The sequence below is a fragment of the Pipistrellus hanaki genome (assembly GCF_964339955.1).
Source record: "Pipistrellus hanaki genome assembly, chromosome: 9".
In the NCBI taxonomy this organism is placed as follows: Eukaryota; Metazoa; Chordata; class Mammalia; order Chiroptera; family Vespertilionidae; genus Pipistrellus; species Pipistrellus hanaki.
The window spans coordinates 65,307,436-65,324,245 of record NC_140511.1 but is presented as its reverse complement, the minus strand read 5'-3'; the positions used below and the strand labels follow the sequence as shown (position 1 = coordinate 65,324,245).

At 35.2% G+C, this 16,810-nt stretch overlaps 2 protein-coding genes across 2 annotated transcripts; both read left to right on the top strand.

The window, feature by feature from the left end:
• LOC311627575 (olfactory receptor 8K3-like) lies at positions 1–953 on the top strand (the record flags this gene model as incomplete). Its single annotated transcript, XM_084894077.1, is given in 2 exon segments — positions 1–912; positions 918–953. Coding segments are annotated over 2 exon segments (948 nt in total).
• A 6,879-nt stretch (positions 954–7,832) lies between these two features.
• LOC311627574 (olfactory receptor 8K3-like) lies at positions 7,833–16,075 on the top strand (the record flags this gene model as incomplete). Its single annotated transcript, XM_084894076.1, has 2 exons — positions 7,833–8,211; positions 15,456–16,075. 2 exons carry the CDS (start codon positions 7,833–7,835, stop codon positions 16,073–16,075), a joined length of 999 nt encoding a protein of 332 aa, XP_084750202.1.
• Between the last annotated feature and the right edge of the window lie 735 nt (positions 16,076–16,810).

Sequence of the window (16,810 nt, the reverse complement as noted above, 5' to 3'; positions counted from 1 at the left end):
ATGGACAACCATAATCTAACTATGTTGAACGAATTCATTCTAATGGGGATCACGGACCTCCCAGAGCTGCAAGCTCCATTACTTGGGCTCTTCCTCATTGTTTACCTAGTCTCATTGGTGGGTAACCTGGGCTTGATTATCCTCACCAAGATAGACTCCAAGCTACAAACACCCATGTACTTCTTCCTGAGACACTTGGCTTTCACTGATCTTGGTTACTCAACAACTGTAGGACCTAAAATGCTAATAAATTTAGCTGTCAATCAACATGCAATCTCCTATAATTGGTGTGCTACCCAACTCACTTTCTTCAGTATGTTTATCACCAGTGAAATTTTTATTTTGTCAGCAATGGCTTATGACCGCTATGTGGCCATCTGTAACCCTCTACTCTACACAGTCATCATGTCACAAAGGTTATGTCACTTGCTGGTCGCAATGCCCTATCTATACAGTATCTTTTTGTCTTTGCTGGGCGTTATTAAAATTTTCATTTCATCATTTTGTGGCTGTAATGTCATCAGACATTTCTACTGTGATTCTTTGCCATTGATATCATTGCTCTGCTCAGACACACATGAAATCAAATTGATCATTCTGAGTTTTGCAGCTTTTAATCTAGTTTCATCTCTTCTGATAGTCCTTGTGTCCTACATTCTGATCCTGGTTACCATCCTCAGGATGCATTCTGCAGAGGGCAGGCACAAGGCTTTCTCTACCTGTGGATCTCACCTGACAGTCATAGTCATATTCTATGGGACCCTATTCTTTATGTATGTGCAGCCCAAGTCCAGTCATTCCTTGGATACTGATAAAATGGCCTCTTTATTTTACACTTTGGTCATACCCATGCTGAATCCCTTGATTTACAGTTTGAGGAACAAGGAGGTGAAGAATGCCCTAACTAGAACCTGGAACATTTATGCAAACATTCTATTGAAAATTCCCTGTAAGATATGGTAGCAATTAATTATGTATCAGCTAATGTATACTAAGTGTCAGTGCTTTAATCTTGTGTTGTTACCTTCATGAAATGGGCAAGAATCAATGTGTGATAGGCTTAAAAATAAGAAAAGTATTTATAATTTTTAAACAAAATATATTTCTAATAAATGACTACTTTCTCCTAGTACTTCAGATATTATCATGTAAATATTCAAAGTAGATTTCATGCCATTTCTATATGTTCTCACAGGTAGCTTTTTTTTTTTTGCTTACATTAAATATTTACTTTTATAAAACTAGCCTCTATTATATTCAAAATTTTATGGTATAGGCACACAAAATAATACCTGCTATATATAAAAATACCTGATTATATAAATAGATTAATTCAAGGAAATATACTTACAATGTTAAGAGTAATAAACAAAATTTATTTATGGAGCTAAGACTAAATCAGAATATAGGCAGAATGAGAAATAAACTATATAATATGCTGAATGGTATTAAACAATATAAAAATATAATAGAACAAGCAGTCAGAATAGAGTTTAAATTTTAAGGTTGTCCGTAAGGGTGACATTTAAATAAACACTTGAAGATATGAGTGAGTGGACTATATGGCTATCTTAAAAAAAAGACCATATCACACAGAGAGAAGTGTAAATGCAAGAGTTCTTAAATGACAATATTGTTGTTGTATTATGGAACATCAGAATCAAAGGTGGTTGAAGAACAAAATGTGATTAAGGAATAGAATAGGTGATAATAAACTTGTAACAGAAGTTGACCTTGTAGGACTATCTAGACCATTGTGAAACTTGCCCTTTCTTCTAATTGATAAAAGGACTCTAAAGATTTTGAGCCAATGATTGATTAATTAATCTTATATTAAATGATGTGTTAGACTCTGTATAAATAATAGGTTGTAGGATACTGAAAAAGGAAGTGGGAAATCCTGAGGGAGTTCATTTAGTTGTGCTAATTGAGAGAGGACAGAAACTTTAGTCAGGGCAGAAAGAGTCAGAGGATAAGAAATGAATAGATTCTTCACACATTTCTTAAAGAAAAGGTCAATAATATTTCTACATATTGATGTGGTTTGTTAGAGACTTGAAAAAAATATTAATTGTTTTGAAAGAATAGAAAAACTGGTTCCTGAGCTCACCTAAGTATGCTGAATACTCTTTTTTTGTTTCCAACTAATGGGGAATAATAAAGACTGAACTTGCCTTTCTATTAAAACAAGAAGGAACACAAAATATAAAAAATCAATAATTTTCAAAACAATGATATTAGACAACAAAACAGTTTCCCTGAGAGAGGAATAATAAGGGAGGTGAACTATTATTACCCATCTTTCCTTTCTTAAGAGAGTTTCTAGGCCACCCTATCAAAGTCAACACCTAGAAGAATACTTCAGCTGATGAGGCAGAGTTGACAGTCCAGTGAGACTAGGCAGCTAGAGTTTGCAAGACAGTACTAAAGTCCAGGGTCTTCACAGATAAAGGAAAGTAGGCATCTGCAGATAATCATTCTCACTTATTCAAGGGATCAGCATCTGCAAGTGGAAACCATCCAAGGCTAAAGAAAGAATCCTATTGATATGGAATTTTTAGACTAGAATCCAGATTCTTTGCTGGAGTTTAAGAATGAATCCGTGGATAGAAAGTGGTATAGCAAAGGTGGAGATTTATTGAAGAACAAGTACAGACTCCCACAAGGGAAGAGGGAAAGAGTCTTACAGAATGGACTCCCACGTGGGAAGGGGAAGGGTTCAACTGAGTTCCCTTTCTCTAAAGTGCCTTGATATCCCCTCTATTGGTCAATATTCCCTTTGAATTGGTTACTATTGAGATTCCTGAGACCCTCCTCCCTCATTGTCCTCATATTCCTTCTGGGAGTTCTTCCTTCTTTATTTTGTAAATATAAACCTTTTTTGGCTACTACCAGTTCCCCTGCCTTATGGAAATATACCTGTTGCTGCTTCCTTGTCTTATGCAAATGTAACTGTACCTGGCTTCATTGTGTTATGGAGATGTATCTGTTGCTGCTCCCTTGTTTTATGGATATATAACCACACCTGGCATTCTTGTGTTAAGGAAATGTACCTTCTCCCTATTTTTTTTTTTTACCATGAACCCTAGTTCTAAAAATTTCCTACACATGCCTATATCCCCCTATAATTCCTGTTTCAATATGAAAAACAAATAAAGACAACAGTACTCAGAACTCAAACAGAGGAAGGAACTGTGACAATTTGTTACATAGAGTAGAAAAACTCATAATTCATGAGGTTTTATCTAGAATACACAAGAAGGTCTTTCTCTGGTGGAGGAGAATAATTAGCCTAAATTGTGAAATATAGTGGCAACCATACTTTGGTAAAAACTGCTGTTTGAATTTTAACCCTGCTAAGTCTGGCTCCTGCCTGATTAAACACGGAATACTTACCCCAGCTTCCAGGTGGAGACCTGGAGGCTAAGGCAATTTTCCCTTGCCTGGGACCAGGACCACAGGAGATTGATTCCCACTGACCCAGTAGCTTCAGGGATAGAAACTGTAGATAACCTTAGAGACTAACCTCTGAGCTCTGCTTCTGTGTTATTGGCTTTAGCAAGTTAGGGCCACATTCCAATGTCCAGCAGGATGTGACTAGCAATGACCCTGTGGGCTGACCCCAATCTTTAGAACATATTCTTTAGGATTTATAATTTAGAACAAAGGCAAATTCCTGTAGTTTGAGCCTTTAAAAGGGACCGCCTACCCCTGAAATGGTGCAGTCGTGTGGAGACCACCTGCGTGTGGTGCTCTCGCGGCTGTCCTGGCCAGATATTTCAATAAATCCTTGCCTGCCTTTTCTAATTAATCATCAGCCTCCGGTGGTCTTATTTTGAACCCAGGGTTTGACCCCACAACAAATTAAACATTGTTTTGTCATTTAAAAAAGTTGTAAAAGCAATATCTGAAAGTAGATAGATAGATAGATAGATGATAGATAGATAGATATTTATATAGATATATATGCACACAAAAATACATAACATATAAACATCAGGCTTTACTATTTAAAAACCTTCAACTGATTGAATGAGGCCCACACACATTCTGGAGGGTAATTTGTTATACTCAAAGTATATTGATTTAAGTGATAATCACATCAAAAGAAAATCTTCACTGCAACACTAGACTGATTTTTGACCAAAGAACCAGCCACTATAACCTAGCCATTAGACATAAAAAGTAATCATCAAAGCAGAAAAAAAAAAAAAGTTAATCTGGAGTAAAACGTAAGAATTTAATGCAAAAACAAATCTAACTCACTGATGAATACAATCAATAAATTCTCCTCCTTGTACTTTGTTAAACTTTCAAAGTCTTCAGGGACAATTAAGAAATTGCTTGGCATGTCTTCAGGGAGTGTATCAGACCGTGGGAATAATCTATAAATTGTTCTCACTATTTCATGTCATGAAGCACACCAGGAAAGCATGAGAGAGGCTTCATCACAGGTAAGCAGATAGATATTTTATGTGATGCTGTATTATACCAATATCTAGATACTGTTGTTGACATTTGCAAAATAACAACTTTTTCTATGGAACACCAATTTGGACTTCTGATTCGCTTCAGTGCATAGTATGCTATTGATGACGCATGAGAAAAATAGAACTGCTAAAAAAAAAAAAAAATAGAACTGCTCTCCTTTCAATTCAGATCAATTGTTCAAATATTTTCACAAATGCTAAAAAGCATCTTTGAAGTGTCATATTGCTCATGTGAAATTAACATAACATATAAATATCTAATCATATGAATAACAGAAGACAGAACCAAGAGACAACAAAGTCAAACATAGAGTCAGGAATAGAAAACTAAAAATTCTGACAGAATTATCAAGCTGAACATATTCAATTTCCAGTGATGTGTCCTTCCCAACCCTGAGTCATTTAGTGCCTCTAGGCTCTTCTTCTCAAAAACATTGTAATAATTATTGGATATTCAAATCAATGTGAATTTTTTTCTGATAAACTTGATGGGCAAAAGGGTGTTTTCACATTACATTGAGATGTGAAAACCACTTTTTGGAGGGTAGAAGATTTTTAAGTTTTATGGTGATGGTACAAGGTACACTGTGTTCAATTTCCAGTGAAATTTGTCACAAATCACATATCATTTCTTAGCAAGGATATCTTTAACAATGATAATCTGATAGTTGACACAGGTAGTAAACTATACAAACCGAATTTGATGCTTCCTATAGAAACGTAAAGCTGGTGAGAGAAAGCCCTTCTTCCTTCCCTTATCTTACAGGAAAACCATCATCTACCGATGTAAATTTTTTCTTTAGCCTTTCATTGCACTTAAAAAAATTATATTTCTTCTTATTCCATTCATTTACATTTTTCTTAAGAGTATTTCAGTATTTCTGACTTAAAATGGTAGGTACTTGGGAACGGGATAGTATATCAGAAGCTCACACCAGTAGAAGCAATGTTTTATGTAAAAAAAATGTGGCTGTCCCATAAACACATTTAAAATGTAATGTTTTAATTTTGTATTTTTATATGCTTTCTCATATCTAATTCAGTGCCTCCTATTTATATGTGCCTTGTAGCCAGAATCAATTGTATTATTTTCATTTTTTTAAAGAAAATGTATATAACATGTTTTACCCATTATTTATTTGATCTTAGAAGCCATTCTCATTTTAAGTTTGCATTACTCTTGTATTTTTTTAAAAACTGGTGGCATTTCATGGATATTTCTAAACATTTTTTAAATTATACTTATTTATGTCTACATTAAAAGCTTTTTTATACTATGGAGGAGTCCTTTCTGGCCAGACTTTAACTTCATGGAATCCATATATATAGATTTTTGAACCTTATCTTGCCAATACATTGTTGTGTAACATACTAATTTTACACCTTTTTTTTTTTTCAGTAGAGAATGTCTTTAACCAAAGGGAATGTGTATAAAAGTTTATTACTTAAACCAGTTCCACTGATCTTCCTTTGTCTCAATTTGCTCAGTTTCCTCATGCTAGCTTAGGTTCCACTATGACAAAACACATATTTTATGTCACAAACTATATAACGTATGTTAATTATAATGTACCCAGAGAAAAGAAGATGTTAGGTTTTATGTGAACTTTTATTAAATATTAGAAGGAAGGAAGAAGATCAATTATTCACAATAACAACACATTTATGTTCCACTTGGAGTCATGGAGTTGGGTCCTGGTGGAAAGAGGCAGGAGTGCACTAGGAATGGATACTTTCATAATAGACTACCCAGGCTCTTTTTTATTTTTTAATATATTTTATTGATTTTTTTGCTGAGAGGGAGGGTAAGGGATAGTTAGAAACATCAGTGAGAGAAAAACATTGATCAGCTGCCTCCTACACACTCCCTACTGGGTATGTGCCTGCTATCAAGATACATGCCCTTGACCAGAATCAAACCCAGGACCCTTAAGTCCGCATGCCAACACTCTATCCACTGAGCCAAACCAATTAGGGCTACTTGGGCTTTTTGTCAGCATACTCCACACAAAGAAGTTATGTCACACAAAAAGAATGTATGTAGACGTATGTAAAGGTAATCCATTTCAGCAACATACTGTCTATACTTAAAAAATAAAAGTAGACACACAAAATAAAAATTACATGTATTCGCTTTAGAGGGATATTTCCAGGTACCATAAATACATTGAAACATTTAATTCCTATTTACCTTCTCAACCTTATTATGAAGAATAATTGATTTTGTTGATGCGTATAGAAATTAAGAAAACTTATATCATTAGCCTTAAGCACTCCTTAGTGTATCCAACAAATATAAGTATAACAGAGACTTTAACTACCTGTGTATATTTTCCTATACACATAATATCTACTATGATATTTAAGAGTTTCCATAAGACACACATTTGTCCAATATTGGTCATGTGCTAAATTTGTCATCCTGTATCAACTATAGACATAATGGCTTAAAAAGAATGTTTCTTTTTACTTCTACCACAAAACATAATAATATTTATCTTGAACATTTTAAAATTAATATTTGTGTATTATAAACAAAAATTGCAATGTTTATATTATTGAATACTTACAAGAATTTGAATATATGATTATGAAACAAACATTAAAAATTGTGTCTGAAATTGTTGTAGATGATACATTAGCATGACAAATCAACATGACTTTTAGTAAATTAAATGAAAGGAATATGTATAAAATGAGGGCATTCTAAATGTTTCTACAAATAATTGGAATTTGGATTTATAAAATTGAATTACATAGTTAGCATAGGTTCATGTCACATTGTGTGATTATAATTTAATAAGTCCAATTATATAATTATCATTGCCTAAAAGACAACAGAAAAGCTTAACAATGAACTACAAACCTAATGCCTACAGTTTTCAATGTTTTTTATATTTACTGCCTTTTTCTGTGTTTATATTTCTATCATTACCTATAACAGGGTGTGCCACCATTGGACTTACCGGATTTGGGCTGTAAAATTCTTTGTTGGGGATATACACTTACACAGTAGGATAATTAGCAGCCTCACTAGATGCCAAACATGTGTTCCAGCAGCACAGCTCCTTCAGTTATGACAACTGAAATGCTTCTAATATTATCAAATTTAAAGAAAGACAAATTTCGCCCATGGAAAACACAAAACTCTATCCCCAACATTATTCTTGTCTCTGTGTTTATTTGTGGAAAGTGGATTATTTTAATATTGCCTAACTGGTATATTAGGATTTATTTTATTTATACCAACTTTGTATTAAAAAAAATTGCTAGATGATACTACATAAAAGCCATTGAATATGTGAATGTCTTTATCCAGAATAGGTTTTCTGATAAACCTGGATGGACCAACAAAACCTAACAGTGCTAAAAGAATTCATTCTAATGGGAATCACGGACCACCCTGAGCTGCAGGCCACCTTCTTTGGGGTGTTCCTCATCATCTATGCAGTCTCCGTGGTGGGCAACATGGGCATGATCATCCTCACCAAGATGGACTCCAGGCTTCAGACACCCATGTACTTCTTTCTCAGACACCTGGCTTTCACTGATCTTGGTTATTCAACAGCTGTGGGACCAAAAATGTTGGCAAACATTGTAACTAAACAAAAGACTATTCCCTACAATTGGTGTGCAACCCAGCTAGCGTTTTTCATCTTGTTCATCATTAGTGAACTTTTCATTCTGTCAGCCATGGCCTATGACCGCTATGTGGCCATCTGTAACCCTCTGCTCTACACAGTCATCATGTCACCAAGGGTATGCTGGGCACTGGTATCAGTCCCCTATCTCTACAGTGCTTTTCTCTCGGTGATAATCACCATAAAGATTTTCATTTCATCTTTCTGTGGCCATAATGTCATTAATCATTTCTACTGTGAGAGTCTTCCCTTGTTGACACTGCCATGCTCAAGCACACGTGAAATTGAGTTGATAATACTGATCTTTTCCGTGTTTAATTTGGTTTCATCTCTTCTGGTAGTCCTTGTGTCCTACATGCTAATCCTCCTGGCCATTCTCAAGATGCACTCTGCAGAGGGCAGGCACAAGGCCTTCTCCACCTGTGGATCTCACCTGACAGTAGTGGTTATATTGTATGCGACTCTATTCTACATGTATATGCAGCCCAATTCCAGTCATTCCTTTGATAGTGATAAAATGGCCTCTGTGTTTTACACTTTGATCATACCCATGCTGAACCCCTTGATCTACAGCTTGAGAAACAAAGAAGTGAAAGGTGCCCTGCATAGGATATGGAAAAACCTGATCAAATGCCTCAAGTGAAGTGAAATATAGAATTTGTAAGCAATAAATTAAGTGTAGAACCTGTTTGTGATATATGATAGGACTTAGAAAGCAGTGATCTGCAAGAGGCATGAGAGAGTAGAGATATAATTTTGATGTTTTCACCTTACAGATGTTGAAATAGTGATTATCCTCTAGTTTCCACTCTGATTTGTACTCAGGTTTTACTGTGAGATCAAAGCCCCAATAACTGTTTTCACATTGTCACATACTTACTTTACTTGTATCTTACACAACATTTAAAGACAGGTGCCCATCATACTGGAATAGTGACATCCAGATGATGGCAGTTACTGTTATCTGTGGTGAACACATATACAGCAATGAATAATACATAAACAGTTTGCCTTAATGATACTTTAATTATATGTTCTTTTTGCTCGGTGCCAACTCAGATTTCTTTTAAACAATACATGAACATGTATATGCTTGGGGAAGCAGAAATAATAGTGTAATTATTTTCAAGTTACATTATTGTGTACATTAAAAATCCAAAAGAATTATCAACCTGAACATGAGAGAAAATTAAATAAATATTGCAAAATCGGTGGGTAAGCAAGCATATAAAAGATAAATTTTCTATATACTAGTAAAAATTAGATGAAAATAAAGTTTAAACTATTGATTACACAATGAAAAATTTTGTAACGTTTTTAAAGAACATCCTAATGAATTCTTTGCATTACTTTACTGCTAGTGAGAAGGCTAACCACTATTTTGTAAAACTACTGTTTGAAATTCTCTGCTTTTTTTTCTCCAGATGGCCTCTTATCCTAAAATAATAATAATAATAATAATAATAATAATAACTTTGCTTTCTACCCTGCTTTAGCCTACTTGAATAATGAATAAGATAAACTTAGCTGTCTCACCTTGTAGAGCAGAGACTAGATATGCCCATAATTTCACTGCCATGCCAGGTGCATTTTTTTTTCATTTTATTATTATTATTATTGATTATGTTCTCACATAATTGTCCTTATTCCCCCATTCCCATCCCAAACCCCTCCCTAGATATGCCCCCCCCCCGAAACCCCCGTTGTCCATGGCCACTGGCTAGGACCATCTTTATGCACACAAGTCATTTGGTTGATCTCTTCCCCTTACCCCCATCCACCCTTACTTTCCCTCTGAGGTTTGAGAGTCTGGTTGCTGGTTCTCTTTCTCTGGATCTGTTTATGTTGTTCATTATTTCCTCTAGATGTGTGAGATCATGTGATCCAAGAAATATCCTTATAAGAACCTAAAGTGCAACAAACCATAATGGTTATGCTGAAAGGCAGATGAATCAGTCTGTAGTGAGTTCCTTTCTGGGCCAACAGTTCTTTTGAGTCCCAGGTGCATTTTTTAATTGCATAGAACTGTGTTGTTTTCAAGGCCAGCAGCAAGATAACCACTAAGTGCAAATAGAGCTGACTCTTTAATAAAAAGGGAAATTCTTCTTATAGACTTGCTTAGAATTAGAAATCATTTTCTCTAAGCCCACCAGTGAATAAAGTGTGACTTCAAACTCTCCGGCATTGTTTAATTATTCTGGTTCTCTGTAACACTAGAAGCTACAAAATCATCATGCTTAGGGCAGTTGGACATCCCTCTCACAATCCAGGACTGCTGGCTCCCAACCGCTCACCTGCCTGCCTCCCAGACTGTCCCAAACCACTTCTGCCTGCCAGCCTGATAACCCCCTAACCACTGCCCTGCCAGCCTGATCAGTTCCTACCTGCTCCCCTGCCAGCCCAATTGCCTCTAACTGCCCTCCCCTGCCAGCCTGGTCATCCCTAACTGCCCTCCCTTGCCAGCCTGGTCGACCCTAACTGCCCTTCCCTGCTGGACTGGTTTCCTCCCCTGCAGGCCCAGCCATCCCTAACTAACCTCCCCTACCAGCCTGGTTACCCTTAACTGCCCTAACCTGCCAGCCTGGTCTCCCCTAACTATCCTCTCCTACAGGCCTGGTCATACCCAACTGCCCTTCCTTTCAGGCCTGGTCCCTCCCAACTGCCCTCCTCTGCTGGCCTGATCACATACAACTGTCCTCCCCTGCTGGCCATCTTGTGGCGGCCATCCTGTGTCCACATGTGGCCATCCTGAGTGTTGGAGTGATGGTCAGCTTGCATATTGCCTCTTTATTAGATAGGATGTGATTATCTATAATATATCCAAATTTAACATTTTATAAATACCTAAAGAATTGTAAAGCCTTTTATTTTAAAGCATAAAATGGAATACAATGTTAATAATATCAGCAATCATAAAATCTTGAAATTGGAACCAATTTTAATATTCAAAAATAGAATAATGGATAAATAATTTGTGATGAAATTGTACCATACATAAAAATAAGGATGAGCACTCTAGAAAAACCTATGACAATACATCAAGTGAAACAGCACAGACACACACAAAAAAATGTACAGGATTTCTTTTATATTTTATAAAGTAAAAAAGTAGGTGAAAATAATCTATGCCATTAGAAGTCAGGACTTTGTGTGTGTGTGTGTGTGTGTTTGTGTGTGTGTGTGTGTGTATGACAACAGTGCATAATAGAAATGAGAATGAAGGATTATTTTGGAGTCCTGATAACATTTTATTTATTTTAGTATTTATAATTGCTGTAATCTGAATCCTGACCTTATAGTTGTGTTAATTTTATAAATATTCATTTATGATATATGCATTTGTTAATATGTATATTATACTTAGTAAATTAAATACACCACAAATAAGGGGAAAATAGCTACACCTATCTATTTTCCCTTATTAATTTCAAAACAATGTACAACATTGTGCAAACATTTCTCCATTATGTCCTCAGCAGTAAAATCATAAGCAGACACTCATTTATTTTTTCAACTTTATTTTTATTACAGGTGTCCCCCTTCCCTCTCCTCCCCCTGCCATATACACATACCTTTGCCCACCTCCACACACAACTTTGCCCACCTTCACTCACTTCTGTCAGTATCTATGGATTAACCATATATGTTCTTTGGCTAATTCTTTCACCTTCTTTCACCCAGTCCCCCACTCCCCCACGTTGCTCTGACAACTGTCAATCTGTTCAGTGTATCCATGCCTCTGTTTCTGTTTTGTTCATGAGTTTATTTTGTTCATTAGATTCCACATGAAAGTGAGATCATATGGTACTTGACTTTCTCTGACTGGCTTCACTTAGCAATATAATCTCCAGGTCCCTCCATGCTGGTGCCAAAGGTAAGATTTCCATCTTTCTTATGGCCAAGAAATACTACATGGTGTAAATACATGACAGCTTTTTTTATCCATCCATCTATAGCAGACACTCCTTATAGAGGAGACAATTAAGGCTTACAAAAAACTAAAATGCTCTCCTAAAGAAATAATAACCAAGAGAACACAAGGACAGGTACCTAATATAACTTTATTTGTGTGGCACTAAAAAGATGTCTATACAATTAGCAGATATCCCGTCGGCTTTGAAGTTTTCAAGTACTTTAAGCATAATTAACAAATTGAATCCTTTCCCCTCAGGGACAATCTCAAAGGACCAAGGAAACCCATAAATTCTCTTATTGGTTATCTTAGGAACACATCATGGGGCAGAAAGTGAGATTCTTTCTTGGAGGTGAGCAGACTGCACCTGCTTCTGTGACCTGTTCTGAGGTCCAGGGACCCCTTCATGGCCCATCTCCCATTTAACTGTGAGTCTCTAATACTCCAACTCAGTGACTTATCCTTAGCTTTAACAACCTGCTTTAAAAATTGAAGTTTCAACAACTACTTTATATGATTTTTGATGAAAACTAGACATTTATGTTGATGTAGTAAATACGACACCTCTGAGGGGCGAGGAAGCATTAATAATCTCCATCCTCAAGATCAATAGATTTGTTTTAACTTGAACCCTTAATCAAGATGTCAAATATGATATTGTTATTTGTAGTTAATTGGATGTGTTTCAGAATAACCTCAAGTAGTAAGGTATATTCATAATGTTTTTCAGTTACCTCTGAATTAAAAGGATTTTATCAATATTTTTATAAACCATGTCATTTCTCTGTTTAAAGTTTCCCACATGTATCTAAAGTTTACAAATATCATTGAAAGGATCAATGTTATTTGAAAGTCACCACTTTTAGTGAGAGGTGAGGCCAAAGCAAATTATTAAAGCATAAATTGCACTACATTGCACCTCTATCCCCCCATGTCTGGTAAGAGGACACCCCCTCCCTCTCAATGCAAGCCTGGGAAGGCTCTTTGAAATGCCATCAAATTGTATCTTGAATAACTAAATGCACACCTAACAGAAATTGGGGAAAAATTAAAACATACACAAATGCAGACTTAAGTAAAGAACAGTCTTTGCAAAATTATAAAGCAGGAATATGCAGTATGACTAAAATTAAGATTTCTTTTCCACACTAGTTATTAGTATTTATTTATTTAAATGTATTTTATTGATTTCAGAGAGGAAGGGGGAGAGAGAGAGAGAGAGAGAGAGAGAGAGAGAGAGAGAGAGAGAGAGAGAGAGAGAAACATCAATGATGGGAAAGAATCATTGATCAACTGCTTCCTGCTTGCCCCTCACTGGTGATTGAGCCAGAAACCTGGGCATGTGCCCTGACCTAGAATCAAACTGTGGTCTCCTGGTTCATAAGTAGATGTTCAACCACTGAGCCATGCCAGCCAGGCTCCACTCTATTTATTTAGTAGCTCTCTCTGAAATTCTCTATATTTTCACTCAAAAATAACTTGGGTGTTAAAATATGTACATTATGAATATTTTATTGATCTCTCAGTGTAGAATTTATTTATTGTCACTGATGTTAGAGCTGAAAGCAGAGTCTGGCAGAGGAAGGGAGTCAGAGCAGGGAAGCAGTTTAATTGATCTGAACTCTTAGTGCAATTTTATAGTGAATGTCCAATGTTTAGCTCTTCCCCTTGCATTTGTTACATGTTTTGAGAGTATTAAGTAAAAACAAATTTAAGAGGTCAGAACCAGGTCATCTTCAATTATCATATAAATTAATCTAAATGTAAACAGAGATCCATGTTAAAAAAAAAAAAAAAAAAAAGGTTTGTGTTTCATTATCTCAAATAGTTTCTCACATATAGGGGAACTGCTATTTACTAGCATAGATATAGAATAGTGTCCAGGTTTTAAACTGTCATTTATTCCATGAGATTTACAATGTTATTCATATCCACTAAATACACTAAGTGTATTATTACCTCTTGAGAATTGATTTGGTGTTCCTGAACAAGTCACAAAATCCTTGTTTCTGCCTCTATCAATCTCCTTATACTGGATATTTCATATAATGCAATTGTACAGAAAGCGACCTTGTATACTTGTATAGTTAGATTCTTTCACTTTGCATAATGTCTTAAAGGCTCATTCATGTAGTAGCATGTATCAATATTTTTTCTTTTATGAATTCTTAAGATTTCATTGTATGGATATACCATACTGGCTATATTTCTAAGTGCATATACTATTGGATTATACGTATTTTTAACTATTATGAATAGTGCTATGAAGATTTACCTGTAAGCTTTTGTGTAAACTTAACATTCAGGGTATATATCTAAGAGTGAAATTGTTAGACCATAAAGATAATTCTATGATTAGCTTATTAGCTATCAAAATGTTTTTATAGAGGCTTTTTCCAGTTTAAATGACCTAAAAGGTATTCAAAAATTCTAATATCTCCACACTGTTTCCAGCATTTATAATTTTCTGTGTATGTGTTTTTAAAATAACCATCCTAGAGGGTGTAAAACGGTACTTGAATGTAATTTTAACTTGCATTTTTCTACTCACTAATGCTATTAAGCCACTTTTCATGTACTTATTGGTCAGTTGTATATTTTCCATAATAAATGCCTGTTCAGGTCTTTTACCTTTTTTTAAAGTATGTGGGTTGTTTACATTTGTTGATGAGTTGTACAAATTATTTGTATATTGTATATACTGGAACTTTCACAGATATATTACTTGCCTTTTCTTTTTCTTTGTGTGGGTCGTATTTTAGTTATTTGATAATGTTCTTTAGTGCACAAAAGTTTATCATTTTGATAAAGCACCAATTTCTGCATTTCTACTTTTTTCTTTGTGCTTTTGTGTCAAATCTAAGAAATCTGTCAAGAACTTCGCTAAGCTGGGAGAGAGATAAATGAGCTGTCAAGATTTAGAGTAGCCAGTTATAGCAACAAGCCATAAATTAAATATTGAAACCTTTAATCACTTATTACAAAGGAAATCTCTAATCATAGCTCATGACATTTATTGATTAGCTTTGTTTGTATTCCCATTATAGATTTCCTGAATGGTGATGGACAACCATAATCTAACTATGTTGAACGAATTCATTCTAATGGGGATCATGGGCCTCCCAGATCTGCAGGCTCCATTACTTGGGCTCTTCCTCATTGTTTACCTAGTCTCCTTGGTGGGTAACCTGGGCTTGATTATTCTCACCAAAACAGACTCCAAGCTACAAACACCCATGTACTTCTTCCTGAGACACTTGGCTTTCACTGATCTTGGTTACTCAACAACTGTAGGACCTAAAATGCTAGTAAATTTAGCTGTCAATCAACATGCAATCTCCTATAATTGGTGTGCTACCCAACTCACTATCTTCAATATGTTTATCACCAGCGAAATTTGTATTCTATCAGCAATGGCCTATGACCGTTATGTGGCCATCTGTAACCCTCTGCTCTACACAGTCATCATGTCACAAAGGTTATGTCACTTGCTGGTCGCAATGCCCTATCTATACAGTGTCTTTTTGTCTTTAATGATCACCACAAAAATTTTCATTTCATCATTTTGTGGCTGTAATGTCATCAGACATTTCTACTGTGATTCTCTGCCATTGATATCATTGCTCTGCTCAGACACACATGAAATCAAATTGATCATTCTGAGTTTTGCAGCTTTTAATCTAATTTCATCTCTTCTGATAGTCCTTGTGTCCTACATTCTGATCCTGGTTGCCATCCTCAGGATGCATTCTACAGAGGGCAGGCACAAGGCTTTCTCTACCTGTGGATCTCACCTGACGGTCATAGTCATATTTTATGGCACCCTATTCTTTATGTATGTGCAGCCCAAGTCCAGTCATTCCTTGGATACTGATAAAATGGCCTCTTTATTTTACACTTTGGTCATACCCATGCTGAATCCCTTGATTTACAGTTTAAGGAACAAGGAGGTGAAAAAAGCCCTAAGTAGAACCTGGAGCACTTGTGCAAATATTCTGTTGAAAATTCATTGTAAAATATGGTTGCAATAAATTATGTACTACCAAATGTATACTAAGTGTCATTGCTTTGATTTTGCATTGTTTCTTTCATGAAATGGGCAAGAATCAATGTTAGACAGGTATTAAAATAAGAAAATATTTATTATTTTCAAACAAAAGATATCAGTAATAAATGACTAGTTTCTGTTTATGCATCAGATATTAACCTATAAATATTCAAAGTCAGATTAGGTGCCATTCCTATATGTTCTCATATGTAGCTATTTTTTTTTTGCTTCCATTCAATATTTATTTTTTATAAACCAGCCTTTATATTATATTCAAAATTACATTGTATAGGCACACAAAAAATACTTGATATATATAAAAATATCTGATTATATAAATAGATTGATTCAAGGGAATACAATTACATTCTTAAGAGTATGAACAAAATTTATCTATTTATGGAGCTAAGACAAAATCAGAATATAGGCAGAATAAGAAGTAAGCTATATAATATAATGGATGGTATTAAGCAAGATAAAAATGTAATAGAACAAGCAGCCAGAATAGAGTTTAAATTTTAAGGTTGTTAGTAGAATGACATTTAAATACACACTTGAAGATATGGATATCTAGGAGAAAACCATATCAAGAGAAAGCAGTATAAGTGCAACAGTCCTTAAATGACAATATTGTTGTTGTATCATGGAACATCAGAATCATAGGTGTTTGAAGAATAAAATGTGATTAGGGAATAAAAGAGGTGATAATAAACTTGTA